The 13,668-nt window shown below is 45.2% G+C and overlaps 1 protein-coding gene across 5 annotated transcripts in view; it reads right to left on the minus strand.

The window, feature by feature from the left end:
* Positions 1-13,668, minus strand: part of BOC (BOC cell adhesion associated, oncogene regulated) — a 70,385-nt gene that overhangs the window by 34,559 nt on the left and 22,158 nt on the right. For all 5 annotated transcript variants that reach the window (XM_032348743.1, XM_032348733.1, XM_032348751.1 and 2 more), the window contains one exon: positions 813-988. In XM_032348743.1, the coding sequence (XP_032204634.1) occupies positions 813-988 (176 nt within the window). The remainder of the gene's footprint in view (positions 1-812; positions 989-13,668) is intronic.

Below are 13,668 nucleotides of genomic sequence, written 5' to 3' on the forward strand. Positions count from 1 at the left end.
GGAGTCCATCTTCCCCTGAAGAACTCCCGGGTGCTTGGGTCCATTCCCCAACCTGTACATGTTCTCAGAAGGCAGACTGGAGGGGTGCCTGGGTGGCTCAGTGGGTTAAGCCTCTGCCTTCAGCTCAGGTCATGGTCTCAGGGTCCTAGGATGGAGCCCCGCATCGGGCTCTCTGTTCCGCAGCGAGCCTGCTTCCATCTCTCTCTCTCTGCCTGCCTCTCTGCCTACTTGTGATCTCTCTCTCTGCCAAAACAATAAATAAAATCTTAAAGAAAAAGATGAAGAAGAAGAAGAAGAAAGAAGAAAAAAAAGAAGAGGAAAGAAGAAAGAAGAAAGCAGAAGACGACCACGACGACAGCAGACTGGAGTGGCCGCTTCAGCTTTGGGGTTGGACCGACCTGGGCCCAAACCCCAGTGCCACGGCTTCTGAGCCAGGTCACTAGCCTTTCTGTATCTCAGTTTCTTACCTACAGTGTGGGGCTAGGAACACCTGGCTCCCGGGACAATGCGTGTCAACTGCCTGCCATAATCTCCTACAGTAAATGCTCAGTTAAGGGCAGTTACTATTACTTCTCCTCCGCTCGTATATATTTAAAACGATTAAAACACTAAAATGCAACAATATGAGGCAGCCGAGATGATGTCTCATCTTGTATTACTAAGTGTACCCCGCAAAGGCCAGTGGCAATGAAGCGTTCGTTGAAATCCAGGAAAAGAAAGGCCTTGTTAAAGGGGCACTGCTGAATGAGACATGAAGGGGCAAAGTGTTCTTGTAAGAGGGGCAGGCTGAGAAAGAGAAGGAGAGCACTCACCCAAGTCAGCAAAGCAGCCTGTTGTGGCCAAGAGGAGGCAAGCGAGGGTGACCTCGGGCCTTTTTTCTCTCTGAGTTGTCATCGTCCCATGCAGCACGGTGTCACAAAGGGTTCGAGCCAACGTCCCATAAGCCAGAGGACTCACTCCAAGAGGTACTACAATCCCCCGCACTGCTCTGTTGTGAGAAAGAGAGAGGTGGCCCTGGTGAGTGAGGCTGCCTGCCACAGGGCCTGGCTCTGTCCCCTTGCCCCCTGCCTCTAGTGCACATGCTGGCCACATTCAAGATGTTGATCTGAACAGCTGCTGGAAGACCAGAGAACACTCTCCTGTCATTTCTTATCTAAAAGAAGCTTCTTTTAAGTGGCTCCCTTGAGCCAGAAGGGGATTTTACTGTGGCACGAGTGCTACAGGCTTGCCCCGTGTACAGGCAGCAAGGAGGGCAAGGGAGCCCAGCATGAGAGGGGCTGGGACCCCCAGCCATGGCCAGGGTCTGGGCTGTGATCATCTCTCACACCTGTTGGGAACCATGTGTTTGCAGGAGGTCCGATATCCACAGCCACACGGCAGTCCATGCCGCCACTACCAGACTATCGTGGACAGTACCATCATATGCACAATGCATGCTGAACTCCTTGTTTAGGGGGTGTCTCTGATGAATCCTAAGGTCTCAGAGATGTCAAGAAAATCTTTTCAAATCTCTGTACTTTAAACACAATAGGGACCTTTTCACATTTTTTTTCTATCAGTGCTCTGCACCCAGTGGGAAGCTTAACAGATTTGGAATAAGGGAGATATAGAACAGTGAGGCATTTTAACAGTGAGTCCTAGAGGAAAACTCCATTAACAGATTTTGAAACTAATACCGAAAAGCAAGTTTTGGTTTCCTCTCAATTTTCCAGATCCTTGCTTTAATTCTCTACTATTCCCCAACGAAATAACCTATTTATCTAGAACTCTGAATGAATTACCAGTGAAAGGATTTTAGGAACTTGATCATGACATGCTCCTGTTTGCCCAACTCCCTGAGAAAATTGCTGGCACCTGTTCTGTCCATGTCTCGAGAAAGGAAGGAGCGGAAAAGAAGGAAGAGGCATGGAGGCAGGAAATGAACATGAGTAAAAAAAAAAAAAAAGGGGGCAAAAAGATGATCAGCAGACAAAGAGGACAGGAGGGCTGTTTTTTATCTGAGCACAGGGTGGCTGCAGAGGTGTTTGGGTTGTAAAGTCCACGAAGGTTTTACTGAGGAAATTCAGCCCAGACCCCCTCCTGCTTAACGAGGACCAGCCAAACAATTACTGTTACTTCTGCACCCTTGGTAATTTATAGGAATCAAAATGGAAACAGGCCCCACTTTTGCTACCAATCACCAACCCACTTTTATAAGCAACCAGGAGAAAAGAATGCATCTGGGGAGGGAAAGGGAGTAAGAGGAAACAGGTATGTAAAGAGGGAGAAAGGAGTTAACTCATTAAGCCCCATGACAGAGTTGTAAACAGAGACCATTTAATGACCCCAAAGCAGGTCACCCGGGGGCTCATTCACAAAATGCGCAACTATGACAAAAATAGGGAGGAAGGGGCATCAGTGTAGCTAGAATGCATCTTATTTCGCAGCCAGGAAAACAGAGTTGTTTCCTGGACCGAGTTACCTAGTGAGCTTGGTCTAGAAAGATAATCCCAAAGATTTGTATCTTCTGAGAATTCTGTTGTAATCTAAAAATGAAAGACAACTAAGGCTGAATTGCAATTCCTACATGCAGTGTGGCTCTGCCCCACCATGAAATGAACACGGTACAATTTCGAAGTTGGGTGAAGGCAATAGTAAGGCCTGTTATTTTTCTTGGCAATGCCAAGTATGTCTAGATCCTTCTTATTTTCTATGGATTTTCTCAGAAAAAGAGGAGAGATGAAGAAAAAAAAAAACAGAGGGGAGAATAAATTTCTGACATGAATTCCTCATTGAGGCCTAGGTACTTGCTATTTTGAAGGGTTATTTGGACACGGAAAAGAGAAAGAAAATGTGTCTGAGAAATGTAACTGCTGACATACATGCTCCCACTGAAATAATCTCCAGCAAGCAGACATTTTCAAAACTTTCCAGAAACAACAACAACAGAATACACTTTCTGGGGTTGAGACCAACGAGAAATTATAGCCTTGGAGTATTTATTTTGTGAGAAAATTACAAACAACTGCGAATCCATCAGGAGCGAGAGGCAGCCAGCTCCACCTTCTCCCAAGAGGAGAGGCTTGAGCACAGGCGAGACCAGGGCACAGGAGCCCACACTCCCTCCCTGGTCGCTCAGGACACTGCAGCTGTCTTAGAAAAAGAGGGAAGCCTTCGTGGTCTTAAACACACAGCACACCCTTTGGATATCCTCTGGCCAATAACCATGATGAGTGAAACAGAAGAACATGTGATCTAGCAGATACCGTAGGGAGAATGGTTTCTAAAAAAACATCCTTTCAGTGACAAGAATAAGATCTGACAAAGTTTTTTGTTCCATTGGTTGAGGGCGGCTAGCCACATGAAAAAAGAATTTTTTTTAAAAAGATTTTATTTATTTATTTGACAGAGACACAGCGAGAGAGGGAACACAAGCAGGGGGAGTGAGAGAGGCAGAAGCAGGCCTCCACCGAGCAGGGAGCCCGATGCAGGGCTCAATCCCAGGACCCCGGGATCACGACCCCAGCAGATGCCCAACGACTGAGCCACCCAGACACCCCAAAAAGAAATATTTCTGATCCCAAATTACTTCTTTTGCTTGTTTTTTTGCAAGTTCCCCATTCTATAGAGTAAGATTCACTTTTCCCAAATGTCTTTGAAAGCAGGGAGAAGTTTTGCTCCTACGAGGTGATGCCAAGTGGCTGTGGGAAGGCAGCAGGGGGTGGAGGTGAGTGCTGCCCTCAAGAAAGAGGGCGGAGCTCCTGCTCAGAGGAATGGCATTGGGGGAGATCCCTGGGAAGCAAACGAATCTAGTTCCCGAAGGGCTGAATACATGAGTTTAAATAGATTTAGAAGAGTTTAAGAAAGGTCACTTTTACTTAAAAAGTTGTACTTTTTACCCACAGACCTAATTAAAAAGAAAGATTTTAAATTAGGAGGGACCTCAGAGAAAATAAAATAATAGCTTGGAATAACACCTCTGGATATTAAATGTTATAAATGAGAAAAGCAAGGAGCAGAGAGACTAAGTGATTTGCAGAAGGGCTCCCAGCTAATTAAGAGAGATTTAGGGCTTCAAGTCAGGTCCCCTGACTCCTAGCCCCAGGCTATCTCTACTATCCCAATACTGCCTCCCACCAAACAGTTTCTGAGATATTTACCAAATGCTTAGGACTACTTTAAGAACGAATCCACTTTCTTACGCAGAAAAGTAACGTTACCTGAATCGTTATCTGTAAGAGTAGCTTTCGCTGGGGGGCCTGGGTGTGGCACAGTTGGGTAAGCGCGTGAGTCTTGGTTTCTGCTCAGGGCATGATCTCAGGGTCCTGAGACAGAGTCCCATGTCAGGCTCTGCTCAGCGGGGAGCCTGCATGTCTCCCCTCTCTCTGCTCCTCCACTTCTTGCGCATGCCCACACGCACCTTTTCGCTCTCTCAAATAAATACATCTTTTTTAAAAACAGAAAAAGAGTAATTTTCTCTCTGGTTGTTTTCATTCTTCTACCATGTACACCCAAATCTAGAACAATCTTGTACTATTCTTCACATAGTCCCCTTCAATAGAACTTTCTGCAAAGGTGAAAATGTCTTTCATTTGCACTATCAGTACTAGTCACTAGCCATGTGTGGCTATCAGACACTTTAAGTGTGGCTACTGGGATGAGGAACTGAGTTTTTAATGGAACCACACCGGGCAGTGCAGTTCTAGACTAATACCTAGAACATCTACCCAGACCACTCTGATGTCAAACAGGCAAGAGTAACAAAATGTTGATGTTCTTAAGTATAAGCCATGCTCTAGCTGGCCTCTAAATATATTCCTAGCTTATTCCTTTTTCTTTTTTAAAGACTTTATGTATGTATTTGTGATAGAGCTAGAGCTAGAATGAGAGAGAGTGAAAGAGCACGGGGGGGGGGGATGGGGGCATTGCAGCGAGAGAAGCCGACTCTCCGCTGAGCAGGAGCCCGACGTGACTCGATTTAACTGACTGAGCGACCCAGGCATCCTCTAGCTTATTCCTTAATCATATTTTGACTGAGTGTCTAGTAAAAAGTATGATACTGTGATTTCACTATTACCAGGTATAAAAAATGTTACTGATCTCCCACAGAGGACAGTACGCAAGTCACTGTACCACAGGATGGATCTCTGACGAACGACAGCTCAGGACTTTAAGTCAGCTAGTGTTCAGCAAATCTCCAGAAGCTCCTCACTACCCAGCGTCCTCTGCAGAAGGTTTAGAGCCATGTGACTAGTGCTGGCCAAGCAAGTGTGAGCAAACAGGTCATGTGTCCCTTCCAGGCTATGGCTGTTAAGAGCTAGAGAACCAGGGTCCACCTTCCATTTCTCCCCCTCCAGTCCTGGTGACACATGTCCTGTGTTTCTAGCTCCAAGGTGGAAGAAGTCAAGGCAATCCAGGACAGAAGAAATAAACCACTGTTGCACAAAACCACTGAAGCTTAGGGGATTCCGCTCATGTAACAACTTTAGCATCCTTTATTTTAAAACCTTAACTGATCACCAATTCAGTCACAAATGAGAAGGGGCAAGTGAGAGCACAGGAGGGGAGCATTTTCAATATTGGGTCTTCAGGAAAGGTTCCCTGGATAAAGGGTTTAGAAGGCCCCTTGGGATGTGTGTGTATATATAAAGAGCTGAGGGCACGGCTGGTGGGAAAGGTCTGTTTGGGGGCTGGTACATCAAGCAGTTTGGCTGTTACAGGTTTATCCAGAACAGTGGTCTCCCAACTTTTCTGATCTTGTTTTCTTAGGAGTAAAATATTCTGGGCAAATATGCCTAACCCATTCACATTTATCCATAAATTAAATGCATGGGCTGCCCAACTAAAATTTGAAAAGAGTAGGCAAAAGTGAAACCCTGTTTTAATAACATGTTAATCATGATTGTTTATAATGTTGTTTATAATGCAATTAAAGCTAATACCTTAAAACAGAAAGCCTCTTTAGGATTAGGTACATTGGTAATGATATGGCTATAACCTCTCTCAAATAGTCTGCTTGAATATTAATTACTTTGCTGACTTCTCATCACATGGGATTCCATTATCATTGTTTTTACTTCCTAATGTGGCTTGAAGAGGGTCAGCCCTGCTGCTCTCTTCCTGTTAGCATGTGCTTGGATTAGCTGCCTACTCTTCAGCCCCAGTTTCTTTGCAGCAATCTCTTTAAGCCACTTGTCGTTTTGTGACCATTAATTTAGTCAAAAGTAAATTATATAATCTGTAAATCCACTTAACAGAGAACAAGAAAACTGGGACGTGAATAAGCCAGTGATGTCTCCACTGTCAACCAGAGGAGATCTTTTACTATTGTTATGCATCACCCTGGGATATACAGGCTAAAGGTACCACTGCCAACCCTGGTATTAAATATCAGGAAAGCTGAATTTCTTTCCTTCCACTTTTTTTAGACAGAAATAAACATTAAGGGGTGCCTGGGTGGCTCAGTGGGTTAAAGCCTCTGCCTTTAGCTCAGGTCATGATCCCAGGGTCCTGGGATCAAGCCCTGCATCAGGCTCTCTGCTCAGCAGGGAGCCTGCTTCCCCCTCTCTCACTCTCTGCCTCTCTGCCTACTTGTGATCTCTCTCTCTGTCAAATAAATAAATAAATAAATAAATAAAATCTTTTTTTTTTTTTAAAGATTTTATTTATTTATTTGACAGAGAGATTACAAGTAGGCAGAGAGGCAGGCAGAGAGAGAGAGGAGGAAGCAGGCTCCCTGCTGAGCAGAGAGCCCGATGCGGGACTCGATCCTGAGATCATGACCTGAGCCGAAGGCAGCGGCTTAACCCACTGAGCCACCCAGGCGCCCCTAAATAAATAAAATCTTAAAACAAACAAACAAACAAACAAAAACAGATTAAAAAAACGTTAAAAAAAAAATAAACCTTAAGAGCATCTCCAATATCTTCTTCCAGTACTCTAGTGGAATTTCTTTTATTTCCTCTGTAGAGTTTGTACCCTATTATGGGGACTTTCAGAAGAATGGGAAGAGGCAAGGTAAGAAACTGAGATTGGGTTATGCTGTGGAAGATTAGGGAAAAGAGTTTGAGATGAGCATCACAGACAGAGGACTCATTGGTGGTTTTTGAGAAGGCAATAAATAACCAAAGTGGCATTTGCCTAATCTGGGATCCTCATTCACTGAACTCAAAATTTATAACAAGTGGTACCAACACAGACAGAACCTATTTCCACTGAGGTAGGTGAACCTCTTCACCATCTATGAAAGGGGAAAGAAGGAATTTAGACATACCATCTTGGTTCTGGGGAGGAATCCCGGGAGAAGCCACCTCTGCCTTCCGAGTAAAGAGAAGATGCGGTCTCTTGATTTTCCCACTGGACAGATCTAATTCTTTCCCACCTCAATCACTTGAGGAAAAAGTTACTAGGGAGTCACATTTCTTTGTCACACATATCCCTTCCTTAAATTTCTCTTTAAGGAAATTTTAAAAATCTAGCCATAAAGGGTGGTGGGGGGCCCACAAACCTTAAGAGAAAAGAAAACCCACTTCCTTTCTTCTACACTCTCTTCTCAATCCCCCCACCCTATTCCATATAAATTCAATTTGACAACCCTGCTAATTGGATAAGCGCAGCTCCTACACTCCTAGAAAGCCATTCCTTTTTTTTTTTTTTTTTTGGTTTTGTTTTGTTTTGTTTTTGGAGGGCTCAAAACAGGGTGATTGTGGCATTCTTTAACATGCATTCCATCTGCTTTATTTCTCTCTCCATTCACCACTCCTCTTGAATATTTATGAGGCTTTTCCCTCCCTGCTTATCCCCTCTCCACCCCACCTCCACCCACCTTCCTCCCTCAACCTCCCTCAACCCACCCAGCCTCCAGTCTCCTCTCCCTTCTCTCTGAGACAGACAAAAACCCTTCCAAATGCCCCCCCCCTTCCTTGCTTTAGATAAACACAGGCAGTGTCAAGTGTGAGGAGTAGGGGGAGGTGGGAGGGGGTTCAACTGCCAGTCAAGCCCCCCCAGCCTTCAATGAGGCCCAGGGGCCTAGCCTAATCGGCTGCATGCTTGCCATATGGGGGCTGTGTTGCCCTGGGAAACACTAACAGGCAGAACGGAGCTTAATAGAGTCCATATTCATTGTAATGCAGTGAGATAGCTCAAGGCACCACTGCCCCTTCGGTCCAATTTCATTCTTCTGCTTTCCTCTTTCTTTCTGGTTTTCCTCCCTTTTCCTTTCTTTCTTCCTTTCAATAGGAAACGGTCCCCAGAGAGCTCTAACCTGGCGAGGCCTGGGCTGGCAGAAAGGCTGGGCTTTGGGGTTAGGAATGACAGTGCTGGGGTGGGGGCTGCAGTTGGTGGGGAGAGGTGAGAAGTAGGGGCTTCCAGGGGGACCAAGTGGGGAGAGGGGTACAGCACCTGCAAGGGGATATATTGTATGTGTGCAGGTGTGTGCAGGCTTGAATCTGTGCACATGCAGAAGGGAGAGTGTGGGGGGTAGGCACAGCCCAGCACGGCCTTGGAGCACAGAGACGTTCGTATTTATACGGCTGTCTATGCCTAGGTATCCCAACACCACCCCCAATGCTAGTCGCTTCGCCAGGGACACCTAACTGCCTCAGGTGTCAGGCCTTTGGCTAATTCCCAGCTCTTCATAGTTGCCTTGAAAAGTCACAGGTAGTGCAGTGGGATGAAACTACTTCAAAAGTTAATCTCTGTAGGGGCAGAAGACCTACTGGCCTGCCACCCTGGGGCCGAGTTCCTCCTCTGGCTGACTGACATGGAGGAAGAGGTGAGAGCTGTAGTCTGCCACAGCCCAACCAGGGCACATAGGGCCATGTGGCACATAGGGCCCCCCGCACTGAGGGAGTGGGCTGTCTAGCAGATGAAGTCTTGTCACATGTCTGCTGGGAGGGAAACTTGGGGCTCCTAGAGATCAGAGGGGATCTTTCTCCAAGGCCCAAAAGAAGGGCAGAGAGTGGAGGAGGGGTAAGAGTACATTTCTCCCACTTTTCAGAAAAAATTAAACTGGTAGCCAGAATACAAGAAGTCCTCTAAAAGTAAAAGTCCTCTAATAGTAAAGAATCAGTTTCATAAGTTGTGAAACAAGGCTATTTGTTCTGTGACCGTAAAAGTCACAAATTTAAAATCGTGATAGAAAACGAAAGCAAAGGAAAGCTATTAAAACTTTCATATACTTTCCTCAGAGAACAGTTAGCCCCGTGGTGTCTGGCCTGTTGGAAAGAGATCAGTAAATGGTTGCTAAGTGAATGAAACATATACATGCTGTTATAGTTTAACCACTGCTGACCAAGAACGTGAAACCCTTGTCCCACCTGAGGAGTGCAGTCAGGGCTCGGACGGGGGACAGTACGTTAGAAGGAGAATGCTCCTGGCAAAGGTACAGCAATGCCCCTGCCATAGCGATGCCAGGGTCTATCACCAGGCCTTTCTGTTATCCGCATCAAACAATGCCGAAGTCAGGCAGGCTAACTCAGATAAAACTTCTCCAAGCAAGGCAGATACTAGTGCTTGTTGTGCTTTACTTTTTGCCCTCCAGACTAAGTATCTTCCACTTGCCTTGTTCTTACCCCACTAAGATGCATCCAAAATCTGTGGTCTCCTGAGCTCAACCAACGGGAGACCAACTGTAGAAAAGTATATAAAAGCTCTTACAAATTTTCTTTGCTTCTAAACTTTACCTTGATTTTAAGGCTCTATAACCTAAGAACCCTAGAGGGGTTCTACAGGAAATGGTACAATGGGTATTTTAAGAGCTAGGTACAATTTCAATTCCCGGCTGGAAAACTGAAATAGGATTCGGTTATCTGAAATGCTACCCGGAAGCCAGCCTCAGCATCAAATCCATAAAGGTGAGAACACTGCTTCTCTGACTCTAAACCAGAGAAGGTGAGGACGCACAGCGGAGCAGGGCTGTACTGGACTCAGAGCACTTATCCCCCCTCCAGAAGCAGCCTATCCCTCCACCTTCATTGTCTGTGTGGTCTTTTTCCCAGTTGTGTGATCCCCACACACTGCACGCGTGACAGAGAAGCACGCCACAAAAGAGCGAGCGGGACACCCAGTGCTTCTCTGCCAGCTGGGCCTGAAGCACCCTGCGAGCTCAGCAGAGAAGTCACACTTGTTCCCTGCCTGCAACGAGTGCTTTGGTCAGAAATCTGACCACTGCTGCGTGTGACTTGCTTAAGAGCCAGGATGGCCAACTCAAGGCAAGTGGGGATAGCGTCTCTGGTCTAGAACAAATGCCTGCCTTTCATTTCACTGCTCAGGGGACACCCACTAATGATCTACTTATATAAACACACACTCAGATGTTCCTATGCCTCCTGTCTTTCCTGTATGGGATCAGTCATAGGGACTCAAAGCAGCCAGAGAAACTCAATACAAGCCCCATATGTCCTTTACAGTTTTCTAGTAGCCACATTTTAAAATCAAGTGAAAATAATTTTAACATCTTTTAACACAGTATATCCAAAATAACATGGTAATGTATACTTAATATAAAAATTATTAACAAGGTGTTTTATATTCTGTTCCATACTAAGTCTTCTCAACCTAGTGTGTGCTCTATGTTTACTACACATCCCAAATAACAAGGACCACATTTCAGATACTCAACAGTCGCATGGACTAGTGGTGACTACTGCTGGCCTCTGTGGGTCTACTGCTCAGGCTGGCTCCCTGAGCTCTCCCCACTCATCTAATCCCCCCCCCCCCATCGACACCTACCTTCCTTCTAGAACATCAAGCTCAGCCAATCAGTAAAGATGATAAGTGGGCAGCCACCACTCATTGAATAAGTGCCAGGCCATAATTCATAATTCATCTAATTTGATATAATCTTTCACAATGGCCCGGCAAGGTAGCTTTATGATCAACACACTTTATAAATGAATTAAACCTTGGAGTGATTAAATATTTTGTCTAGGATTACACAGATGGTAAATCACAGTTGGGATTTGAACAGCTTCCAGCTTTAAAACCTTTTTGGTCCTTTTCACTCTACTGCTTTAAATAAATTATAGCATAATAACTGATGGATTATTATGCAGACATTAAAATGGTAATTATAAAGATCAGGTAGAAACATGAAAAATATGTAAAAGAGGTTAAGTGAAAAAACATAGATCTCATTTTGTAAAAAGCATGTAAGCAGCTGGCTGAGGCCTAGAAAGGAAACAAAAGCCGCTGACTTGAAAATGTGAAGGAAGGAAGGAGTGATATTTTTTCCCCCCTTTTGAGGTTGGTTAAAAACAAACAAGCTAAGGAGCTAACTGACCCACCCTCCACAGTCCCCAACTGAGTATGATTAAGTAAGGTCCAAACTCCTTCGCACAACCTTCCAGGTCCTTTATAACTGGGCTGCCGTCAACCTTTCCCAGATCTTCCTCCCACAAGCCCTAAAATCTGGGCAAGCTGCATTTTCACACCCTCTTCTGCCAGAACGATCTCCCCCTCTCTTTTCATTCCACCAGAGGAACTCTTAAGTACCCTTCAAAGCTTACCTCACGTGACACCGTATGATGCCTCCAGGGACTATTCCTCCTCCCGGTTTCCACAGTGCTCCGCATATCTATTATAACATTTCCACAATAATTTGTGTGTTTGATCACGTGTGTGTCTGTGGTGGGCCTCGGATCTCTATCCTCTGACCCCAGACTGTAAAGTTTCTGAAGCCTAGCTTCTTAACTTCATCTTGGTGACCCTAGCATCTTAAAAAGCCTCGGCACATCACAGGGGCTCAGCGGAGGTTTGCCAAACTGAAGGGTTTTTCAGATAAGAAATAGGAGACGGAGGACTGTTAATCTGGCCCTGGATCTATAAGAGGGATGCACAGAGAAAGATGCAGTTATCAGGGGTGGAACCACAGGGCTTTTCTAGGGGCAAAGGACTTTTAGAACCAAGGCCTTTATTTTTCAAAACCAGATGGTCCTTAGATCAGTATGGACAGCCCTAGAGGGGAGGGCCAAGTCCCAGGACAGAAGTCAGTACCTCTGTAGAGGCTCCTATGGTTTGGAGCTTCATTCAAGGACCTGCTTTATTTTCTTTCTTATCTCTCTTTCCAAAACAAACACCCTACTATGCTTGAGGCTTCTGGCTTCCTGCAGCCACTGATCGGCAAGGAATCTAATCTAGGAGGATACTGTGGGTAAGTATTAACTGGCCAGCATCAATATGACCCTAAGCTTGAGGCCAGCGTAGAAGGAGACAGGCAGAGAGGCACAAGAGAAGGAGAAATAAGAAAGCTGTTGCATCAGAAAGAGAAGGATGGGTTGAGGCCTGAAGAGAAAGCATAAGGGGGGGGGGGGGGAAGGGAGGAGGGCAGAGAGGCAGGAAAGGCAGCTAAATCTGTTGAACTCTTACTCTTGGCCAAGCCCAGTGCTGAGGGCTTCATGTGCCCAGTCATTTTTAATCTTCACAACCCAGGGAGTGTTACTGTCCACATTTTACAGATGGAGAGAGAGGTTATCAAAACTCTTCTCATTGCTTTATCATATGAGGATTTCAGGGGGCAACTCAAATTTTTATTATAGACGTGCTTTTCTGCTAAGTGACAAAGTTGAAACCCAGCGGGATCTGGTACTGAAAAGCCATGAGCCTCGGGTTTAGATAGGAGCTCTGCCACTTCTACCCCTGGTAGAAGGCAGCTTTGGGTACATAACAATCTCTGAGTCTCAGTTTATGCCCTGTGAAAAGGAAAATGGTAATACCTCCTTTGCTGAGCTGCTACAAAGAATTAAAGAGATTGAGCGTGAAAGCAGCCAGGCATACAGCAATCACGAAACAATTTGAGGGGACAGATGTCATGGAAGCCATTCCCTGGAGGTCTAATTTCATATAGTGGCACTGCCACCGAGTGGGCTTTTAGATTAATGTAGTTTAAATCTTTGAGATGTTGCATTTTAAGAACTCCGGACATAAGTGATACCATCATTTTGCTTATTCTTTCTGTGCTATAAAAAACTGAGCAGATTTGTTGTACTACATACACACATGCCTCAGGAGTTCGAGAAATATTATTTGTTGAAAAAAAAAAAAAAGCAGTAATACCTACCTTCTACACAGTGTTTTACAGAACTTCACAATAGCCCTATGGGATAAGAGATCCACAGAGAATGCTACAGTGTTCCCAAGTTTCCAGCAAGATTGCTTTCTAGCCTCTTATTCTCTACCCAACTGGAGTCCACATTTATATCACTTAAGCTAATAACTGCTCCCCACCACCTCTCCCTCACCCTGTTTATGCCCTCTCTCTGCACTCTCTTGATGATGATAATGACGATAATGGTCATAATTTCTCCATAATGTCTCTACATGTTCAGAGAGAAAGGGGAAAAGATCCCCATCAGACAATAGGTCCTTTGGGACCAGAAGTTATGGAAAAGTGTTTATAGAGAGGAAAGCAATCCCCTGATCCCTTGGACCCCCACTTCCAATCCAGCTCCAGAAAGGAGCTCACCTTGTCAGTGAATGCACAAAGCTACAACAAAGCCACCTGCTCCTATCTACCTACCTGTTTCTAATTACAGCCTAGGGCCAGGGCTATATCCATACAAGTAAATAATGAAGTAAAATGGTAACATAGTGACTGGAGAAAAAACAGAAGCATCCACTCTCAAAACCTTCTCATGCTCACGGTTCACAAGAGCCCACGTAAAAGGAATTCATTAAAGTCTGGGTAGACAG

The sequence above is a fragment of the Mustela erminea genome, chromosome 1 (assembly GCF_009829155.1).
Source record: "Mustela erminea isolate mMusErm1 chromosome 1, mMusErm1.Pri, whole genome shotgun sequence".
In the NCBI taxonomy this organism is placed as follows: domain Eukaryota; kingdom Metazoa; phylum Chordata; class Mammalia; order Carnivora; family Mustelidae; genus Mustela; species Mustela erminea.